We start from the raw sequence: 23,290 nt of genomic DNA on the forward strand, positions 1-23,290 counted from the left end.
TACCAAGGCACATCATAATTATATTAGACAAGATTAAAGACAAGAACAGAATCTTAAAAGCAGAAGAGAAAAGGAGACAGTTACCTACAAAAGAGTTCACGTAAGACTGTCAGCTGATTTCTCAAAAGAAACCTTGCAGGCAAGAAGGGGCTGGAAAGAAATATTCCAAATCATGAAAGGCAAGGTCCTATATCAAAGATTCCTCTATCCAGGAAAGCTATCATTTAGAAAGGAAGAGCAGATAAAGTGCTTCCCAGATAAGGTCAAGGTAAAGGAATTCATCATCACAAAGCCCTTATTATATGAAATGTTAAAGGGACTTGCAAACTCACAGCTATTAATAACTGAGCCTACAAAAAAACAAAAACAAAAACAAAAAACAAACTAAGCAAAGGAACAGGAACAGAATCACAGAATTGGAGATTACATGGAGGGTTATCAGTTGGGGAGGGGGAGAGAAGGGAAAAAGGTACAGAGAATAAGTAGCATAGACGGTAGATAGAAAATAGGGGGAGGGTAAGAATGGTATAGAAAATGAAGAAGCCAAAAAACGTGTCTGTACAACCCATGGACATGAACTAAAGGTGGGGAATGCGGGTGGGCGAGGGCGGAGGGGAATAAAGGGGGGAAATGAGACAACTGTAATAGCATAATCAATAAAATATATTTTAAAAATAAATAAATGAAATGTTTGACTGGCAAAAAAAAAAGAAAGAAAGAAAATGGGCAAAGGATCTGGACAGTTTTCTAAAGATGATATCCAAGTGGCCAATACGCATATAAAAAGATGCTGAACATCATTAGTCAAGAAAAATGTGTATCAAACTATAATGAGATAATTCATAACCACTAAGATGGCTGGAATCAAAACTGGAAAAAGTGCTGGCAAGGACAGAAAAATTGGAATGCTCATATATTGGAGTGGGAATGTAAAATGGTTCAGTCGCTTTGGGAAACTGTGTGGCAGTTCCTCAAAAGGTTTAAACACAAAGTTACTGTATGACTCCGCAGTTCCACTTTTAGGTATAAACTCAAGAGACATGAAAACATATGTCCACACAAAAACTTGTATATAAATATTCATAGCAGCCTTATTGATGACAGCCAAAAAGTGGAAACAATCCAAATGGCCAGCAACTAATTCATGGATAAACAAAATGTGATATATACATATAATGGAATGCTATTCAACAATAAAAATAAATGAAGTTCGGGTACATGCTACGACATGGATGGATCTCGAAAACATGCTACAATGAGTGAAAGTAGATACAAAAGACTACATAGTGTGTGCTTTCATTTATGTGAGGTATCCAGAATAGGCAAGTCAATAAAAACAGAAAAGTAGACAGTGGTTGCCAGGTGCTGTGGAGAAGGTAGAATAGAGGGTGACTGGACTTCCTTACGGGCTGATGAAAATGTTCCAGAATTAGATAGTAGTGATGGCTGCCCAACACTGTCCGAGTGCTAAAACCACTGTGTACTTAAAATGGTGAATTTTACATTATGTGAATTTTATCTGAATCATAAAAAAACAACAAAATGTCTTTAGGAAAAAGTCTGAGGAGTTCCTCACAATCACCAAGACATTCTACTTTCTCTTTCTTTAATGCTTAATATCAACTTAAAAATGTCAAATTACTGTGCATCATCTATAAAACAGGATAATGTGACAGTACTGTTTTAAGAGGGGCTGAAAATGATTAAGAGAGTTAATACGTATAAATCACACAGAACACTGCCTGACACAATAGCTCTCAATAACTGTTAGCTATCAGTAGTAGTACTATATTTGGAGTCTAATCAGAATGGGGAAAAAATTACAATTCCCATGTTTCTCCAAATTATTGCCTTCAAAAAGTGGAAGGTATATTTGACTACAATCAAGAAGCATAAGCTGACTTTTACACAGCTGCTGCTGGTCTAGCACTTAATTTTAAAATTCAGTAAACATTTTGGTCTATAATCAGAATGAAAACCACAGAGTTTCAGCTTCACCTGTCATGGAACTACAAGGAGATTCTAGACACCAAAATCCAAATATTTCTATGAGATCTCCTACAAGGTCAACGTGAAAGAAAGAAGCTTGGAGAAGCTGAGATATTTTCTATTCCAATTCAGTTATTAATGGATGTTCACGAACCACTTCACAGCAGTACTTAAAACACTGAATTTCTAAACTACCAAATGTACCCATATCTAAATATAAGTTAAGCACACATTCTGAAGCCAATGGCTAGGAACTCCTTTCGATTAGAAACAGTACTATTTCCTTCCTTTATTATTAATTTTTATGGTCACCTGAGGACATTTTTTTATTGCTTCCCAACAGAGAAGAAGTGGGGTGGGGAGAGATCACCTGTTGGCTATCGTACATGCCCCAGCTGGGGATTGAACTTGCAACCTAGACAAGTGTCCTGATTGGGAATTAAACCGGCAACCTTCCAGTGCAAGGGACAACACTCCAACCAACCAGCCAGGGCATCTTTCCATTAAATTAACTATTTTTTAGAGATTACAACAATTGCTTTATCTGACTAGGCAAACAATCAAAATGTTACAAGTCTTTAGGGAAAGAGAAGGAGCTGGCAAAATCTCATTGCTTAAGAGAATGAAAACTACAGCTTTACATATATTTCACAGTTATGCAATGCAATAGAGGTCACACAGCGGATAAAGCAGAGATAAAATATCAACCAAGACTGAGCACTATAAATAGTGCCTGAAGCCACAAATCAAAGGACACACCTATAGGAGTCAAAGTGGGAGCAACTACTAGACTAGCACTGGTCTTTTTCAGTCACCCAGGAACAGTAATAATGGCACATTAACAATGATTTATGAAGTGCCTATCCCATACATGAACAAAAACATTTTACTTGAAATCACAAACTACAGGTTGTTCCTTCTTAAAAAACAATCTGAACACACATGTCCTTCTAGAACTTCTAATAAAATATTCCCTGTCTGCGAATGCTCAAAGAGAGAATTACAAACAAAGGATTTCTAGAGATAAAGAAACCACTACTGGGAATGTGGAAATGCCACTGAAGAGGCAATGCTGTTACGATTACTCATGGTCCTACCCGTATCTGTGCTTTTCATTCCCATCCTGAATCGAATCTGCTTGCCACGAAGGACCTCGGAGAGGTGTTTAGCAGTCCAGTGTCGTGCTGGCCAATCAAAAACCATGTTACAGAAGATCGCAGGTTGTTGTAAAGACATGATAATTTCTTTTGCTTTCTCTGGCGTGAAAGGTTTGACGTGTTTACCTAGGGGGAGAAATAGAGCAACATATAGATAACTGTAAAGTTACTTCATATAATATAAAAAAGTAGCCAGCGCTGTTTTTATTATGGCAAATCTTTTTGTGTAATTACACTGCATTTACACTTCACATATTACTGTTCACAGAAATACTTAGCCTCAACTGTAATTCTTAAATATTTCTTTTTAAAAAGTTCTTAAAATTTTTATTTATTTACTTTTAGAGAGAGGGGAAGGGAGCTAGAAAGAAAGGGAGAGACACATCGATGTGTGAGAGAAACCGTCAATCGGCTGCCCCTGGCATGCCCCAGCTGAGGACCTGGCCTGCAATCCAGGCATGTGCTCTGGCCGGGAATCGAACTGGAGACCTTTCAGTTGGTAGGCTGGCGCTCAATCCACTGAGCCACACCAGCCAGGGCCTAAATATTTATTTTAAATTTTAAATGTTTGAAAATATTTACAATTTTCTGTGTTTTTAAGAGGCTTCCCAACTATTTATTTAAAATATGCAATTTTAATTTTTAATTTTAAGATACGCATTTTTTGAAAATATAACTTCCTAAATAGAAGATTACGTAAGAAATGCTGGTACAAACATCTCTAGAACAAGTAGAGTTGCTGAAGTTAGCAACAATTCTACTTGCTTTGTCACATGTTTATGCCAAAAAGACTAATGAATTAATAAATATATATCGGTCAACAGGAAAAGGGGAATTATTTTTACTAAAAGATTTAAAAGGGGAGTTCCGGCCAAGATGGAGATGTAGGTAGAAACCCTTCGCACAACCAAAAGGAGGATGACGACCAATCTAAAATCAATAAACTGGAAGTGCCAGAAAACCAAACTGCATGGAACTCAGACAGCCAAGGAATTAAAGAAACAGTCAACCAGAACCAGACTAGTAAGAACACGTGGCAAGGTGGTAGACCCCGCAGGCAGGGCCAGCTGAGAAGCCTCAGTGTCACAACTGGACCGTGGGGGCGGGGCTGCCTGCTGCGACGCAGCGGACCACACGGACTGGGCTGGCTGAAGGGGAAACTGAGACTCAGAGCTGACTGTGGACTACGGGGTTGCTGCAGCGGGAGAAACCCCCAGTCTCGCATGACAGTTCAACAGTTCCTTGGAAAGTGGGCTGGAGCCCAGCAGGTGAGCTGCACTGCCCCCACTCTGGCCCCTCCCCCACGGGCAGCACCACACAGCAGCAAGGAGAGTGAATATCTAAGGCCCCGCTCCTTATAACTTGTCAGGTGCACTGAGACAAAGAAATATGGCCCTGGTGAAAGGGCAGAGCAAAGCTTCAGAAGAGAACTAAGTGATGAGGAGGCAGCCAACCTATCTGATAATTTAAAGCCTTGATAATCAAAATGCTCAAAGAACTGACTGAGCTTGGTTGAAAAATGAAAAAACAAATGAAAGATATCCAAAATGAAACAAAGCAAAATATTCAGGGAACCAACAGTGACAGGAAGAAAACCAGGACTCAAAGCAACAATGTAGAACAAAAGGAAAAAACAAACATCCAACCGGAACAGAACGAAGAAACAAGAATTTTAAAAAAAGGGAAGATTGACTTAGAAACCTCTGGGACAACCTGAAATGTTCCAATATCTGAATTACAGAGGTGCCAGAAGGAGAAGAGGAAGACCAAGAAATTGAAAACTTATTTGAACAAATAATGAAGGAGAACTTCCCCAATGTGGCAAAGGAAATAGACTTCCAGGAAGTCCAGGGAGCTCAGAGAGTCCCAAAGAAGTTGGACCCAAGAAGGAACACACCAAGGCACATCATCATTATATTAGCCAAGATTAAAATGAAGGACAGAATCCTAGAAGCAGCAAGAGGAATGGAGTTACCTACAAAGAAGTGCCCACAAGACTATCAGCTGAATTCTCAAAAGAAACCTTACAGGCAAGAAGGGGCTGGAAAGAAGTATTCCAAGTCATGAGAAGCAAGGACCTACATCCAAGATTACTCTATCCAGCAAAGCTTTCATTTAGAATGGAGGGCTGATAAAGTGCTTCCCAGATAAGGTCAAGTTAAAGGAGTTCATCATCACCAAGCCATTATTATATTTAATGTTAAAAGGACATATCTAAGAAAAAGAAGATAAAAAATATGAACAGTAAAATGACAATAACTACCAACGAATAACCTAAAAGAAAACAACGAAAACAAAAACTAAGCAAACAACCAGAACAGGAACAGAATCAGAGAAATGGACATCACATGGAGGGACGTCAGTGGGGAGGGGGTGGTAGGTGGGATAAAGGGGGAAAAGGCACAGGGAAGAAGAAGCATAACTGGTAGGCATAAAATAGACAGGGAGATATCAAAATGGTATAGGAAACAGAACTCAAAGAACTTATATATATAACTTATATGTTCATGGACATGAACTAAGGGGGGGGGATGCTGGATGGCCGGGGACAGGATGGAGGGGGAATAAAGGGAGAAAAATTGGGAAAACTGTAGCAGTATAATCAATAAAATATACTTTAAAAAAGATGTAAAGGGATAAAAAAGGTACTAGGTACCAGGATGTTTATCCTTGGACTTAACTGCATCTATAAACCACACAGGGGCTATGCACTAACTGCTTCAATAAATTTCACAGAATCAGAGAATGTTAATTTTGGATAGAATAGTAAATATTAATGTTTGTTAAATAAAAGAACAAGTAAAAGACATCTTAAGATGAAAGTTTTTTGGCAAAGGTAAAAAACGCTTCATACTCTGACCCCCAAATCATGTATTTATGTGTCTCTAAGTCATTTAAACCATGTATTTCAGTTACCTAATCTATAATTACACTTAACCAAAAAAAAAAAAAAAGAGCTCATAAATAATACAAATTCTCTCATCATCCAACTTTTTCCTAAACATTCTGATAAAAGGAAGAGGGATGGGGAAGGACTCATAGAGGAACTTAAGTACTTGTCTGAATATAAGGCTTATTTTTAAAGACGATAAAAATTTAAGCCAATCTGGCCTTGTTTCTCAGACAAGGACAAAAACTCGGAATCCTTCTGTAAACCCTTGGTGAATATAAGCAGGCTCTAAGCCTTCAGCAGTTGACATTTGACAATGATCTGTCACCTTCTACGTCGTCAGGGCTTCCAAGTAAGAAGGAAATCAGTGTGGATGCTGAGTGGGGACGGGCAGGCGGGCAGGAGAGCTGGGGACGACACGGAGCAAGGGAGGGTGCCAGCACCCTTAGGTCTCACTGACAAAGAAGCCCCAAGTCTGCCTTAAAGTGACCTTTAAATACTGAAGAGTCTTATTACAGAAAACAGCATGCGACGAGGGATAAAAAAAATTTTCTCTTTCCTTAAGATGTTTTTCTTTTCCCACTTTTAGGGTCCGAACCAATACTGGCCTATAAATGCAAGGTTACCAAGATTGCAATGCACTACATCTTTCTGGACGTGTAGTCCCTAGATTCTATGAGTAAAAAATGGACAAGCTACATTTTTATTATATATTTTTATAGTTTTGCTAGACTATGCATAAAAAGCCACAATACATTCATAATACTCTCTTATTCATAGCATATAAATTAGAACTATCCTTTAAAAAACAACTGGGAAAATAAAGCAGATGTCTCAAAGAAGCACCCACTAACCTAGTAACCCATGTTATAGAAATTTGCTTATTTATTTTTTAAGATTCTATTTATTTACTTTTAGAGAAAGAGAAAGGGAGGGAGAAAGAGAAGGAGAGATACATCAATCGGTTGCCTCTTGTACACCCGCCACTGGGAACCTGGCCTTCAACCCAAGCACGTGCCCTATTAAATCAGCAACCTTTGGGTTTGTGTGCTGGAGCTCAATCTGCTGAGCCACACCAGCCAGGGTATGGAATTTGCTTTTTTTTTGGGGGGGGGGTTGCTTTTAACAAAATAATTAATCATAAACTATACATACATTCTCATATACTATATATGTATACACAAATACATAAAACATCTACTACTACAACATAAATCTGAAAATATAAACAACTTAATGTTTAAAAGTAAAAACTACTTACTAAACATTTTCTCCACAGTAGATTATCTCCATTAACAATAAAGGGCTATGTAGAAATGTGTAGAGATGTAGGGACTGGAATTGACCCAGAGAGCTGCTGAAATTGCCATGTGAGAAGTCTAATAGGGCCCTGAACAACAAGAAGGGGCAGTGATGAAGGCAGAGATGGTAAAGATGGAGAAATTTGCCACATACTTTTATATACATTAAAATAAAAATGCACATGTGATCCTCTAACAACCCTGTAAAACACAGGCTGAAGAGGTATTTTATTACTACTACCCAAAGGAAGACATGGTAGCTCAGATATCAAAGGTCAACACCCTGGGGATGAACTGGAACCGTGTCAGGTCCCCCAATTCCAAGTCCAGTGCTCTTTCCCCTGCACAACCCTGGTTCCACAGAGTTGAGACTGAGGGACCTGCACTAGCACTAAAAACTCAGGAGAGGCAATATAAGCTGAAAAGGTGAACAGATTCAGGAAAGCTTCAGATTGATTCATAGATAAAAAATCCGTATGTGACTTTGTGGAGGGAGAAACGTTGTGCGTGCGTGCGTGTGTGCGTGTGTGTGTGTGGTGTTAACCCCTGCAGCAGAGACTGTTGGTTGCCTACCTTACCCAATACCCATTTTCTCCTTTCTTACTAAAAGAACTTTGGGCAATGGGAATAGCTAATAAATTACATTTCCTAGACTCCTCTGCAGATAGGAATGGCTGGAGATATATCTGGAAGTTGCTGAGTCAGCCTTTTTACCCTTTTCTTCCTCTCTTACCTTTGGCCTGGAAAACAGACATAATGGTTAGCCAACTTGAAAGATAAAAGAAAGGCCCGGGAAATTGCAACTTCAGCTGAAAGGGTACAGAGATGCCCAGCTTTGTGCCACTGAGCCAAACCCAGTGAAATTCTACCTCCTGAATCCTTTCACAAAGAAAAAAAATTAACTCCTTATAGTCAAGACTCTGCTCTTAGTGCATAACTAGTATAATACCTAGCCTTCTGAGGCTATTGTTCTCAAGGACAACCATATTCTTTCTGTTAAAAACACAACAGGCCCAAAATGGAGTCACTTATGTTAAACCCCAAGTCACCAATCCAAGACTTGACTACAGTTTCAGCCTCTCCTAGAAACGGAATGTAAACCAATGAGGCATCACCTGGTCAGCAGTAGTGAGGCAAGCTGCCTGACAGACCCTGACGTTCTCTAAGGAAAATGACCTCGCCACAACCAATCCACTTTTTGCTAGTAAAACTTCCGTACTCTCACCCTGCCTGATTCATGAACTGCTGAATAAAGCCAGTAAGATGTCTACATTCTACTCAGCTGAATTTTGTTTTTTGTTGTTTTCTCTTTTTAACATCCCTGTGATGTACTGTGGCTTACGTGGGATGCACCATGGCTGGTCTGACCCTGCAGCATTCTGTCAGCTCTACAGCTGCAAAATTTTCAAGCTTTGAACATTTTACTTCCAGATGTTTAAAGGCAGAGATAAATAGAAACACCAACTCTTTGGAATTGGGGTTTTCTTTATTCTGCTTCTCTGAAATCAGAGCCAGTAGATTGTATGGCTTTGAGAGTTCCCACAACATGACTAGTGTTTTGACAGAATAGCTTCAAAGAAGTAAATTCATATTTTTCCTCTAACATAATGTTAAATTTTTAAGGTATTTAATGATCTGACCCAAAAAGGCAAGACACTATTTAATAGGAAACTCTAAAAACTAAAGCAGCTGGTGCAGTGACTGGAATATAGGGAATGCTCAAACCTGCTCCGTGAATGAAAAGTGTTACAAAACAGATACAGTGCAGAGCAGCAGGATTTAATTTAATTCTGTAAATTAGCATATTTAGAGAATCTTTATCGGTGTAATAAAACAATCAGCTGGTTGTGAGATAAAACTAATTTGGTTTCTGAAAGTTTAATCAACAATGAACCGGGCCATTAAATTAATACACTTAAGAGTTACAATTTCCTTTAGAGAAGAATGCAATCTACACTGTAATAATTAGATAGCCTAAGGGATGCACCAGTCATTCCATGTCAAAAGTATTTGCAAAGAGCTATAAAAATTATGAAGCAACCTTAACAGCCTTTAAAGGATAATGCATTTAAGTCTAAAACTGCTGGAAGCAGCAATGTCTAATTAGATGACTTAGAAACTTCTAAACAAAACAGATTAGTAATTTAGGTATTGTACAACAAGTCTCTCCTCCCTCTAAATATAGCATGTTATTCAGGCAATTTACTACAGCTTTATTAACTACTAATTCTTTGGAGATCATGAAATAACATCAAAAAGCAAATTGCCCTTTCTCAGTAGTTTTTTCTTTAGTTAATTAATGAAAAGAACAAGATAATTTGAAATCTAATTTCTCCGAATTTCCTAGCAACCTGCTTCAGTCAATTAATATCTGGTGTGCATTTGGACATAAGATTTACAATTCAAGACAAGAATAAGAAAAATATACTAAGCTGTGAAGGAGAGACTGTTCCATGATGTCACCACTACAGGACTGAGAGCTGCACATGAGCCAGAACTGAGACTGCTTACTACAAACGCCCTTTAGAGATGGTCTGATTGTAATCCACGTGCACTCTGACATAAACCAGCACCTTCCCCTGCCTCTCGGTAGGTGCTGGTTCCTGGATCAGGCCATTATCCTGAACAAGTAAGAAAGTAATTTCCTGTACCTGGTCGCATTCACGTACTAGTAACTATGATATGCTCCCCTTTACCATATGTAATTCTTGGACGCCTGCCAAGAGGTGGAGGAAACCATGTCACCCTGCAGCCAGCCAAGATGCTTCTCATATGTAGATTTCCCTTACTGATCTCCACTAATTACCATACTGGAGTGGTCAGCCTCTTTCTTCAGTCTTTCTCTGCCCTCTTCTTACAGAGGTAGATTTTCAGTCCCAGGAACTTTCCCTGAATCTGCATGTAACTAACACAAGTTTCCAGAATACTCTCCTGGTAGTAATAGAATACAACAAAGATCCTGAAATTAAAATTAAATCACAGCTCATGTCACATTGAATTTTAATAGAAATTTTAATAATGATAACATTTAAATTTAATATTTTCAATCTTATTCAAAAACTTTCAGAAGGTGACATAAGAATACACCACAAGTTAAAATACAGAGACTCACCATAGTGATACAGCACGAATAAAAAATTGGCATGGTGATCTAATTTATTTCTAAATTAAACCTATAACCTAAATTAAACATATAAACCTGTGAGGGTTTCATCAGTCTGCCAACTAGTGGAAACACAAACAAGAAATTTTAAAACCTCTGAAATGGAAGATAGTAGGAATGGTCGATATTAGGGTAAAAAATAATGAACATTGGGCCACTCACGGAATTATTATGCAAGTACTAGTTAACAAAAGGACGAAAGATTAAATGGTAAAATGTACACCAAAGATAATTCTTTAATTTTACAGTCACTATTTTAAACATTAGTACAAACTAATAAAATTCTGGAAGTTAATATAATACTTCAGTAAATGGATGAATAGTTATAAATCCTTTGAATTTCAAGGTCTAGGAGGTGTTGTCACTGAAGATACCACAAATAGAAATGGTGAGGCTGTTGTGACTTTACCCTGCCAATGCCAATACATGAAGGTAGTGAACACCCAAGGCAGTTCACCTGGAGGCTGGAGACAGTTACATGCTGGACAGCTACCACCCTCTTCTTCCTGTCTTCTTACACTGGTCACTCTTGCCCAGTTACCCCTCCTCCTTACTTTAATCCATTTATGAACCAGACAGATCCAAAAGTAATACTGGTCTTAAACCTAAAGCAAGGAAAAGTAAATATACATTTTAAGTGAGGTGAGCATTAGAAAGAACAGTGTCTCAAAAGATTCAATAAAAGCTCTTTAAAATGCTCCAAGGTATCTTCAAAATTGCTACCAAAATAGTCCCATCACTTCAGCTCCCACTGAGTAAATCTTTCATAATCCAAAATAAATTGGTTATTTTATTTCAAGTTTCATAAAAAACATTCAACAGTAGAGTCACAAAGAGATGTCTGCACATCCACATTCACAGCAGCACTATTCATAACAACCAAAGGTGGAAGCAACCCAAACGTCCACTGACAGATGAATGGATAAACAAAATGCAGTAAAGACATACAGTGAAATACTATGCAGCCTTAAAAAGGAAAGAGCCCTGGCTGGTGTGGCTCAGTGGATTGAGCGCCAGCCTGTGAACTAAAGGGTTACGAGTTTGATTCCCAGTCAGGGAACATGCCTGGGTTGTAGGCCAGGTCCCCAGTTGGAGGCGTGCGAGAGGCAATCAATCTATGTTTCTCTTACACATGGATGTTTCTCTCCCTTTCTTTCTCCCTTCTCTCCCCTCTCCCTAAAACTAAGTAAATAAAAACATTTTTTAAAGAAATCCCATCACAGGCTACAACACAAATGAACCTTGAGGACATTATCCCAAGTGAGAGAAACCAATCACAAAAAGATAAATACTGCATTATTCTATTTACACAAAGTATCTAATATAGGCAAATTCATAGAATCAGAAACTAGAATGGCAGTTACCAGAGCTGACAGAGGGTGGAGAAGGCAGTTTCATTTGCAAGACAAAAAGGTTCTGGAGATGTTTCACAACAATGTGAATATATTTAACACTACTAAACAGTACTCTTAAAAATGGCAAAGATGGTAAACTTTTTGTTACTTGTTTACCACAATTAAAAAATATTCAGTAGTATTATTTTTCCCTACTATTCATCATCATTATCAAGTGTGAAATATTTTAGCTACATATGAATTACACATGTGCTCTAGCATGGGAATTTTTTACTCTTTGACATCACACAGATTTTTGTTTTTCTTTAAATTCCTGGGCCTCCCCTGACCTTTTTTAAAAAATGAGAACAAGAATGACACAGACAGTATGGCATCACTACCAAAGAGTAAATCTAGTTGTATGGGAGTGTCAGCCACACACTAGACTCAAGTCTGCACAACCCTGTGATGAGATACCTCCCTGAGCAGGACTGAAGGAGCAGTTAGGAAGAACACATCCTTCTCTTCACAGAGCTATGAACCTAGCTATAACTAAAACTATGAGAGCCCAACTGAAATCTGAAAGAGTCAGATTTAAAGAATTACAATTTTTATTTCACTGAAATGCTTTAACCAATGTGTGATCCTGGAAGTAACATCTCACACTCAGAATCTAAGTTGACTCTTAACAAAATGTTTCATACTTGTTTGTTTAGGGCTATTTCCTAGATCAGTTTTAGGTTTACAACAAAATTACAAGGAAGGTATCGAGATTTCACACACATCCCCTCCACTCACACATGTATGCCCTCCCACCCCATTATTGCCATCACTCACCAGAATAGTACATTTTTACCAGGGATGAAACTGAATTGATCACTTTTTCCCCCCTCCTTAGGACTTCCAGATCAAGAATCACCAATTTCCTCAAAAAGCTAAATATGACCCAGCAAGCAGTTCCACTCTTAGACATACGGACAAGAGAACTGAAACTATACACTCATACAAAAACTTGCATATACTTGTTCACAGCAGTATTAGCCCTAATAGCCCAAAAGTGAAAACCTAAGTGTCCATCAAGTGATGAATGGATAAACAAAATGCGGTACATCCAAACTATGTACGGAATATTATCCAATCAGAAAAAGGAATGAAGTATACTTGTACATGCTACAACACGGGTGACCCTTAAAAACATTACACTATTGGAAAGAAGCCAGACACAAAAGGCCTTGTGTTATGTGATTCCATTTTCATGAAATGTCCAGAATAGGCAAATTCGTAGAGACCCAGAGTAGGTTAGTGACCGCCAAGAGCTGGAGAGAGAGGTGAATGGTGAGCAACTGCTAATGGGTGCCAGATTTCTTTTGGGCGTGATGAAAATGTTCTGGAATTATAGTAGTGATGGCTGCACAACTTTATGAAAATAGTAAAAACCAGTAAACTGCACACTTTGAAAGGATGAACTTATGGTATGTGAATACCATAAAAAATAAAAAGCTTATCTTCCCCTGCTGCACATTTGACATCTTCGGAAGCACCCTTCCAAACTAAACTCTACACATCCACATAAAAATTCAACAGTGCTGTCCCGGCCACCTCCCCTTTTCTTCAGGTTCCTAATTTACACGTCGTTTCTCAGTCTGGACATTTTCAGATATCCCTAATTTCTTTTCCCTCAGTTTCAACATCAGTCAGTCACCAATGCCGCCAGCTTCTTCTATTAATAATAAAAATGGTTACCATTCTTAAATACACAATTCCTGCCAGATACTATGGCAGATGATCTATAAGTATCTTTAAACTTTCACAATAATCATGCATTTTACAGAGAAGAAAACTGAAACTAATGGGGATTAAGTACTTTGTCCTTTAGTCTTTCTCCCTTGGATCTATGGTTTACCCTTCAGCCAGAGTGACCTTCCTAAAACTAAATGTGATCATCATGTTACTTGTCCCCCCACCGCCAGGCTTTTCAAAGGCTTCCCATGGTCATAAAGTCGAGATTTCTTAAATTGGTATAAGGTGCCCTTCAGGATCCCTCTTCTTCTCTCACCACTGCTCAAACCAACTCCTTTCAGTTCCTGGAACAAGCCAAGCTCTCTCTCCTCCTGCCTCTGGACTTGGTACAGGGTGCCCTTATTCATTCCCTCCACAAATATGTATTAAATGTCCATCATGCCTGGCACTGTACTTGCTGCTTGAGGTGAACAAAAGCAGATACAGGTCCTACCGCCCAAGTACATAAGGTCTAATGGAAGAACAATAATAAACAAGTAATTACAGACTGTGATAAGTAAAATAAAAGTAGCATGGTGTATCATAGAACATTTAGGGTTAGAGGCCATTTAAACTACAAAGAGTGTTTCAAATAGGTTGTTCTGATAAGGTCTCAGGTGGTGACATACTCTGAAACCTGAAGATCAATGAACCAGCCATGTGAAAAGCAGCTAAGAGGAAGGGGGTGACTGACATGTTCCTGGAGACAAGAGCAGAGCCCACATCCAAGATTTAGGTAGGCCATGGTTAGGAATCTGGATTTTATTCTACGTTCACTGAAGAATTTTAAGTAAGGAAGTGTCGCTTTTTGCTCCCAAACAGAGAGGGGTTTAGAGGTGTACCAGTTGGGACACAGGGCACATGACCTGAAGATATAGTAGCAATTTTGGTGAGAAATGTGGATGATCTGGACAAGGATCTGATAGTGAAGGAGGTAAAGGTGGTGGATTAGATGCAGAATTGACCTGATTTACAAAGAAGTCATCAGCTGAAAATAAGAGATAAAAGAGCGTACAAGTAGGCTGACACAGAAACAGATGATCGAAAGGATCTCAGGCCACTGCTGAGTGAACATTCCAGAAGGTGACCACTTTCATCTTATAGTATCATCAGTTTTTCCAGGCCTTTTCCCAGCAAAATTCATCTGTATGGGTGGAGGTGCAAAGAGGGCAAAAAATTGGGTTCATCTAGAGTATGGGTTTTGCCAGAAGAATAAAAGGCGGGGGGGGGGGGGGCAAGAGACAGTGTATTTTCAAGGGAGAGATCATAATGATAAACCATGACATGAACTCTGAACTGAATTAGGAGATACAGATGAGCAAAAAAGGAAGCATCAATGACCTGGAGGTATAGATGAAGTTCGAAAACTGTCTCCTTAAGGTACACAAGCATCTGAGTCTCCTCCTTATAAAAGCAGGAGACTGTGGTCAGATAGAAAGTTATAATTCGTTTCTTCTCTTTGGAACGGTCATCTCCCCCTCTAGGCAAACATGACTGATCTCCAGTCATGTCCATCCTGTGTTTTCCTGCTGTTTCCCACGCCTCCCCATTACTACCACCTGAGTTTCTCACTACCTCATCCAATCATGAAGGCCCACCTCCAACTATTCGCACCTTGAAGCTTTTTTTTCCCTACTGGGATCTCTCCTCCCAGTGACAGACCTCACCCAGGGTGCACTTCTAATAGTATTTACGTCACGCTTATATTAGTCATTCTTTTTCCTTTTGTATCTCTTTACTCGACTGGGGAAAAACATTATTATAAACGACCGCTGGGTCCTGTGGCAGTCCCCAGAGCGGTACCAGGAACGGTGCAGTCTTCCAGTAATTGCTAACACGGATCTCAAGTCTCAGGAGCTTACAAACCCCAACCGTTCTGTATAGCAGGATTCCACCGAAATCAAACAAAGCTCATAATCCCTGTTCACAAAGATCCCAGATACCTGCATGTACCTCAAGGGTGGGCTGCAATTTCACAAATTTAATTTTAATCCACCGTAGCATTCAAAACCCCGCCTTGCGTACACCACCCCCGGTAGGATCCGGGGATGCAGGCAGGGCCTGGGTGAGGATAAAAAATCTGGATGCCTCAACCTGAGAAAAGCCACGTTCGCTACAAATAGTTTTCCTTACAGCTCAACGCAGTGCCACTAGACCAAACGGCCACATGAGAGGTGCCAAGAGAGTCAATTGGCACCTACCTTCCTCCTCTCCAATTCTATCCGCAGGGCCCGTATCAGCGGTCGTCCCCCGCCCTGCCGCCATGGCGAGCACCACTGCAGGCCGCCCGAAACCCAAAAGTAGAGCGGAGCGCGACCCGGACCCCAGTAGGGGCAAGACTCCTGTGCGCAAACCGCCCCCCAGAGGCAGCGCAGAACCTGCCACCAGGCTTTTCCGGAAGCGCTGCTCACGTGAAAGTCACGTGATGGGCGTGGGGCGGGGCTACGCAGGTTTGTTTTTATCCCGCCTTTGTTGTTATGTAACTTCATGGTGTCAGTTGTGGCTTGTTTTACCTTACCCAGACTTTATCCTTTCAATATTGTTTTCTTGGCTTCGTTTGTGCTTCTTTTCGTTTTCTAGTCAGGCCCATCCTTTTCGCCTCGGCGCTTTCGTCTGCTTAATTGTATTGCAGCTTTAGGGGCTGTTTGGTTTTGGGGGCAGGGGGAGGGGCCGGGGCCGGGAGCGGTGGAATGTGGTGCGGTTCGTTTACCGCTACCAGCCTTGCGCAGTAGGGGTTTTCACGCTTTTCCGTTCTCTTCCCACCTCTTTTGCTCTTCTGACAGCAACATGACTCCATTTGTTTTAGTAGCTGCTGGGGAGTATGAAACTAGATCACATGTCCTTTTATTGTGTTCCCTGCGACTCATCTTCCCACCCACACATGCCAAATTGCTTGTGTTCAAGGGCACTATCCGACAGCTGTCAGACTTCTGGATTTGTAGGTCAAAATAAACAACTGGCATCTTGATCAAGAGATCGACAACCCCCACTTTTCTCGTTTACTCTCCGTCGCGTCAAAATCGTAAGGATATGGATCTAAGTCATTTGGGGTCAAACCTTCCAGTTTTAATGAACACAGTCCTTTATTGATCGCCTATTAATGACCCGAGAAAATAGAAACATTCCTATAGCTCTTATATATGAATAAAGCTGGCTAGTTTATTATACTGGGTATGTAATACAAAAAGCTGGTAAAACTAGGCAGTACTTACTGTACATAAAGACAAAAGGATTTTCAAGTGGCAACATCTTGGTCTGTACTAGGCCTCCACCTCATGCTACCTTTCCCTATAATTTCTGAAGTTGCAAACCCAAGGAAAAAAAGGGTAATCCAATATAGAAGCAAGCATTAGCTTAAGTGACCAGAGGTCACCGAGTTGTTTATTAGGCACATGATGTACAACTTGGACACTTCCTCAAGCAACCCGGGTTCCTGGCCCAACCTCCTCTAATACAGTCTCTCCGGGAGTTCTCTTTCCCCCCGGTTCGGCCGCGCTCCTTCCTGCCTTTCCGATTCCTCCTCGTCCTTCCTCTGGGACGCCGGGTCCACTCCGCCTCTCACCCCCCCGAGGGGTCATCCCACCCCTGCACCCCAGCCTTCTCCAGCTGCTGCGCCCGTCAGTCGTCCCGGCTCACCGGCGCAGGCGCACCAGGCGCGGCCCCCCGAGGCGGAGGGCATTGGAAGCAGCCTCCGTCTCCACCTCCTCCCGCCTCTCGCAGCATCAGCGCGGAGCTCCTCGGCGGCCACCCGGACCGCATTGGGCACGGCCCGGCGGGCCGCGCGTCGCCATGGGCTCCGGCTGGAGCAGCGAGGAGGAACGGCAGCCGCTGCTGGGGCCCGGGCTAGGCCCTGCACCGGGGACTGTCTGGAGAAGCCGGGAGGCGGCAGCGGCAGCGGCGGCGGCGGCAGCACAGCCCGTGGCGATCCCGGGTCTCGGGCGGGTGTACGGGCGCCGGTGGCTGGTGCTTCTGCTCTTCTCGCTGCTGGGGTTCGCGCAGGGCCTGGTCTGGAACACCTGGGGCCCCATCCAGAACTCGGCGCGCCAGGCCTACGGCTTCTCCAGCTGGGACATCGCGCTGCTCGTGCTGTGGGGGCCCATAGGTTTCCTGCCCTGCTTCGCGTTTATGTGGCTCATGGACAAGAGAGGTGAGGGGTTCCGGGAAACCCGGTCCGCGCGGTCCGTGCTGGGGGATCTTCCTCCCTCGGTTTTCGTCTTAGAGGTTGTGTGAGGTGACGGAAGTGTTGCCGGCATCCCATTCTTGATTAGGAACCCTCTGTGCCCAAAGCAACAAATCCGGGAAACCTTATTTGCAAGCTATTATATTTTTATCAAGGCCCATTATGCAACAGCAGGGATTAAGCGTTCTCTTTTTGTTCACGATTTTGCATACTATGGACCTCGGAGCATCCCTGTGCACGTGCTGTGTACATTTTACACCTAACAAAAATGACTGACGCTTTGACTTCAGAAGGATGTTGAGGGTGAAAGATCAGAAAATAAACATGATGCCCACATGTAAGGAAGTAATGAGTTGCCTTTGCATAATAGATGACTCTAGCCCAGGAAGAGCTGTTGGGATCCTCGGATCTGACTCTGGTTTCTGGGAAAAAGTGCATGACAGCTTTAAAGTGTGGGAATGTGACTAGGTGGCTGTGTCAGTTGAGATTTATAATTATCAGAAAAAAACTTACATATGAGTGAGACTTCCTCTTCACAGAAGAATACTCTGGACAGGTACCTCACTTTACCACTTGCCAGTGTGATTCTGTGAGGAAGAAAATAAAAAGGTCATAGGATTGAATGTCAAGGCACTGAATTCTACAACACAAGTGTGAGTAAACGATGCACGATAAATATGATGTAGCTGCGGAAAAAGGGAGGATGATCTTAGGCAGAGAAGTGTAGTGTCTAAAACAAGAAGAGAAATAATTCGATAGGCTCTACTTCAGTGTTCAGTTCTAAGCATTAATTTTAAGGCTGTTGACAAACTGAAGTACTCTAAAAGTTGTGTGGCAAGAATAAATAGGATGTAAAAATCATGATGTGTAACATAAAGAGAATTGGGTGTGTCAAGCTTCAAAAAGAAACTTGAGTCAGAATATAAAACGTGGAGATCAAGTAAAAGAGGAATTAGATTTCATGTGTGTGTGGTTCGGGAAGGAAGAACTAAACTGGGAGGAGTTGCCAAGGGTGAAGCCACACAAGGAAGAACCTTCTGACAATGAAAGGCGCCCAGCCCTGGAAGGCGTGTCTTGATTGGTGTGGGACTTCCAGGTAGAGCAATTTCTTGTGCAGAGAATGTGCACTAGGTGCTGAGGTTGGGTCCAGGTTCTCGTACTGAATGGAAGTTTTCTTTGCTTGTTTGCTTTTAAACTAAATTATAGTCTTTATTTAAAAATTTCATCAGTTTTTCTCTAGTGTCTCCCCCCCACCACACCCTGTTCCACTGGAACAATGGAGGGTTCCAGATTGTGTTTAGTTGTTATTTTTCTTTAACCTCATACACTCTGTGACAATTTCTCAGTCATTTCTTACAAGGTTGGCTAAATTTAGAGGGAAATGCTATTTTGTTGTTTCTATTTATTTATTTATTTATTTTTAATCAGGAGCATTTTTTCAGTATTATTCGCTAAATTTAGCCAACCTTATTTTTATGGCAGAGAAATGCTCATTTTTACCCTTATTATTATAATTCGATCTACTATCCTGGCCAGAAAAATTGAGGACTACCTATTCTCTTCAGAAAATAAATTACGATAAGTTGTTTCAGAGTTCCCATGACTGTATGGTGAATTCATTTTTATATTTTCCACTGGCTGAAGCAATAAAAAATAAATTTAAGAATTCTGTCTTTTAGGAAGTGGTTTTCCTTTTCAGTAGGAGAAGGCTAATAAACTTGTGTATGTTGGCCGTCCTGCACATGTCCCATCTGCACACGTAGGAAGTGAGTTCCGGTTACCCTTGCGTTCTGACGTATCTTTCTCCCTGGCCTTCCTGCTGCCAGGGGCCCCGTCCAGTTTAGCTTAGAAGACCGCTTATCCTCCTGAGATCGATTTTGTGCTCTCACCACTTTTCATTTCCAGCAAGGAGATAAAAAAGGACTAGCTAGTGAGGATAACAGGAAAACAAAAAGCTAGTGTGCCCTAGAAGCCAGATGAAGACAGGTTCAAGAAGAAGAAAGCACCTAAATGTGTGCTAAGCCCTGGGGAGATAGCCTTCACAGAGTCTACATTCTAGTAAGAAGATCCAGGATCCAACAGCAATAAAATTAAATATATACTACGTCAAATGGTGAAAAGTGCTTTGGGGAAAAATAAACCGAGACAAGGGAAAAGGGGGATGTGATTGGGTGATACTCTGTATAGAATGTCAGGGAAGGTCTTACCAATAAGGTATGTTTGAGCAGAGACCTGAGATTAAAAGGAAGCCAGACTTGCCAGTTCTGGACAAAACTGTTTTGGGAAAAGATGCATGTCCTAAACTTGTTTGGCATATCCATGAGCAGTGTGGCTGAGTTGAGCCCTGAGGAAAACAACAGTAGGAGATACAGTCAGAGATAGTGGGAGTCTGAATCATGCAGGGCGTCATAGGCCACTGTAAAGATATTGGTCATTGAGGAATAAGGGTGGCTCTCTCCATTGGAAGACTTTGAGCAGAGGAGTAAAATGATGGCTCTGCTATTATGTTGAGAACAAGAGCCAGAGAGACTCATTAGGGTAGTGGAATAACACGGATGGGACTGATGGTGACTTCCAGCCAGGGTGATAGCAGTGGGGGATTTGAGAAGTAGTTAGGTTCCAGGTATATGTTGAAAGTAGACACCAGTATTTGTTGATGGATTGGTGGTGGTATGGAAAGAAAAGAAAGGAGTCTAAGATATTTCTCAACTTTCTAGCATTAGTAAGTCAGAGAATCAAGCTGCACTTTACTGACATGTAAAAGATTGTGGAAGGAGCAATTTGGGGGCAGATGGCATGAAGATCAGGGATTTGAAATGCCTATTAGATAGCCAAGTAGACAGGTTAAACTGTCCATTGAACTTACAAATTTGGAGTGCAGGGGAGAGGCCTGAGCACTAAATTTGTGATCTGTCAACCTGTAATGTATTCAGTCTTGGAGCTGAAAGAGATCACCTGTGGAGTTGGGGGTTGCTTCAGAAGAGGACTGAGCTTGTGGCCATTCTAACACATAGCAGTTGCAACAATAAGGAAGAACCAGCTAGTGTTGACTGACATTAGAGCCTTGGATTTAGCAACATGGAGCACATTGGTGTCCTCTAAGAAAAATAGTCTCACTGGAGTGGTGGGATGAGTTCAAAATAAATTGCAAGGATAAAGTTGGAGAAGATGAGTGTTGCTATTTCTTTCAAGCAGTTATGCTATAAAAAGTGGCAGAGAAATGGGACAATAGCCACAGGCAATGTGGCTACTAAGAAGACATTTTTAAAGATAAGAGATATTGAAGCATATTTCTGTGATACATTATCCCAGTGGATCCAGTAGAAATTGACAGTGCTGGAGGTAGAGGTAAGGCCTGCTCTACCATATCCTTGAGTAGGCTAGACATGCAGTCCTCCAGAGCACAAGTAGACAGGTGAGCTTTGGTAGAATCGTTGACAGCTAATTCTCCAATAGTAGCAGAAGAGAAGATAGAGCGTATAGATATAGATGCATATGGTGAGTGATAGGAGCTTGTAGAAGTTATCTTTGCTTATACTTCTCAGAATATAGGAAGCAAAATTGTCACCTCACAAGTGAAGATATGGGAACTGTTATTGGAGGATTGAAGAGAAAGGATAAGTTATGAAACGATTTCCTAGGAAAGTGGGGGGAAATGGACTAGAAGTTATCATTATGAGCTGCTTAACCACAGGGATAACTTCTGAGGAATGCGTTGTTAGGTGATGGGATCATTGTGTGGACATCACAGAGTACACTTATACTAAACTAGATTGTATAGCCCACTACATACCCGGGCTATGTGTTATAGCCTATTTTCCTAGACTGCAAGCCTGCACAGCTTGTTACTGTACAAAGTAACATGAGATTAAATCAAACATACAAGAAAATGGTGCAATCAAGGTATGTTGTAAAGGCAAGATGTATGAGGCCACTGCCTGTGTAACAGTGTTTTACAGCAAACATTTTTATAAGTAGAAAGAGTACTCTTAAATGATGATAAAAAGCATAGTATAGTAAATACATAAGCCAGTAAAAAAGTTGTTTATCATTATCAAGTATTATATACTCTACATAATTCAATGCACTATACATTTATACAGCCAGCAGCGCAGTAGGTTTGTTTCATCAGCATCACCACAAACACGTGAGTAATGCTTTGTGCTATGATGTTACAACAGCTGTGACGTAACTGGGACATAGAAATTTTTTATCTCCATTATAATCTAACAGGACAAATCCAATCTCATTGTATATGTTTATGATTGTCCGAAACATCATAGTGAGATGCATCACGTATAGTTAGTTGGATTGTTGGACACCAAGGGTCTGCTTTGTTATAGGGCATTGATATCAAAAGCACGTTTGTGTATTTTCCTCTAGCCTGTTTTGTCAGGCAAGCACGGGCATGGGCAGAGTTGGCAGAGAGATTTAACCACAGTTGCAGATTTCCCAGGTGAGTAGGACTAAGAAAATGCAGGCCAAGAATAGAGAGTTATGTAGACAGTGATAACAATGGACTGTGGCATCTAAACTGGGTAAAGGAGAAAAGAAAACACATGAGGTGCATGAGAGTTTCCAATTAGATGAAGATTTAACGTACTAGAGGGAAAGAAACAAGGTGTGTTTGAAAAACAGACTGCTTAAAATTGTCATGGATGCAATTATGGTAAACTTAAGGTCAGAGTGTAACTCAGGAGAGCGTATGACTGAGGTGGGGTATAGGACATGACTGTAGAATAAGAAGTCAGGAGACTGAGAGGCCAGGATATTGAAAGGATCATCTAGTGGATATGAAATCGCCAGATATATTCAAGAAGTAGTGTCCTGATGAGTAACGACGAGCTAGTTCATTTTCAGTAGTGAGAGTGAATGACCTAGAGGCAGGTATGTGGTGGTCTGTAGACAGTTGCAGCCAGGACTGCTGAGTATTACAGTCTGATTAAGTTAAATTGATGCCTGTTTAGGCCATGGTGGAGAGATAGGAACTGAAATCATTCTTCCATCTTAAATAACTAAAAGCAAAAACTAAAATCAAAGTGTGTGGCCAACAGGCAGAGAGGACAGTGATGCCTATGATTGCTTCAGCTTACTACCTAGAGAGAATTTCCAAGAATCACCAAAGAGATGGCGAAGCCAAATAAAGCCCTGTGGTTTTCTTAAGTCGAGGAGACAGTTTAGAATTCAAAGAGGCCAACAAGCTAGAATTCTTAGGATAGACTACCAGAGAGGGAAAAGGCTTCACAGAGAGAAGGGTCTAGATCTACAGGGAGTTTCTCTTCAGTCTTCAGTTCGGCACATCAGTGGACCACATGTAAGGGAACTACCCAAGTCTAGAGAAAAGAGAACCAAAAAGGAGTAGGCAGAACAATTCCCAAAGTTTATATGAGGCTGAGAATAGTTCACTTTCCAAACAGCCATAATAGAGAAACCTTATCACACGTACATAGGAGGTAGAGTCGAATATTCAGAAGGGCATTGCCTCAGTAGTAAAGGA

At 41.0% G+C, this 23,290-nt stretch overlaps 2 protein-coding genes across 3 annotated transcripts in view; one reads left to right on the forward strand and one right to left on the reverse strand.

The window, feature by feature from the left end:
* The window catches only part of HSPBAP1 (HSPB1 associated protein 1), a 49,569-nt gene extending 33,559 nt beyond the window's left edge, over positions 1–16,010 (reverse strand). For both annotated transcript variants that reach the window (XM_053663139.1, XM_037132358.2), the window contains exons 1-2: positions 15,815–16,010; positions 3,087–3,272 (exon numbers count right to left, since the gene is read on the reverse strand). In XM_053663139.1, coding sequence (XP_053519114.1) covers positions 3,087–3,272; positions 15,815–15,878 — 250 coding nt within the window. In that variant the 5' untranslated portion in view covers positions 15,879–16,010. The remainder of the gene's footprint in view (positions 1–3,086; positions 3,273–15,814) is intronic.
* Positions 16,011–17,008: 998 nt separating this feature from the next.
* The window catches only part of SLC49A4 (solute carrier family 49 member 4), a 71,567-nt gene continuing 65,285 nt past the window's right edge, over positions 17,009–23,290 (forward strand). Inside the window, exon 1 of the mRNA XM_037132348.2 lies at positions 17,009–17,760. Within this exon, the coding sequence (XP_036988243.2) occupies positions 17,403–17,760 (358 nt within the window). The 5' untranslated portion in view covers positions 17,009–17,402. The remainder of the gene's footprint in view (positions 17,761–23,290) is intronic.

The sequence above is a fragment of the Artibeus jamaicensis genome, unplaced genomic scaffold (genome assembly GCF_021234435.1).
Source record: "Artibeus jamaicensis isolate MK-2021 breed Jamaican fruit bat unplaced genomic scaffold, CSHL_Jam_final contig_3126, whole genome shotgun sequence".
Lineage (NCBI taxonomy): Eukaryota > Metazoa > Chordata > Mammalia > Chiroptera > Phyllostomidae > Artibeus > Artibeus jamaicensis.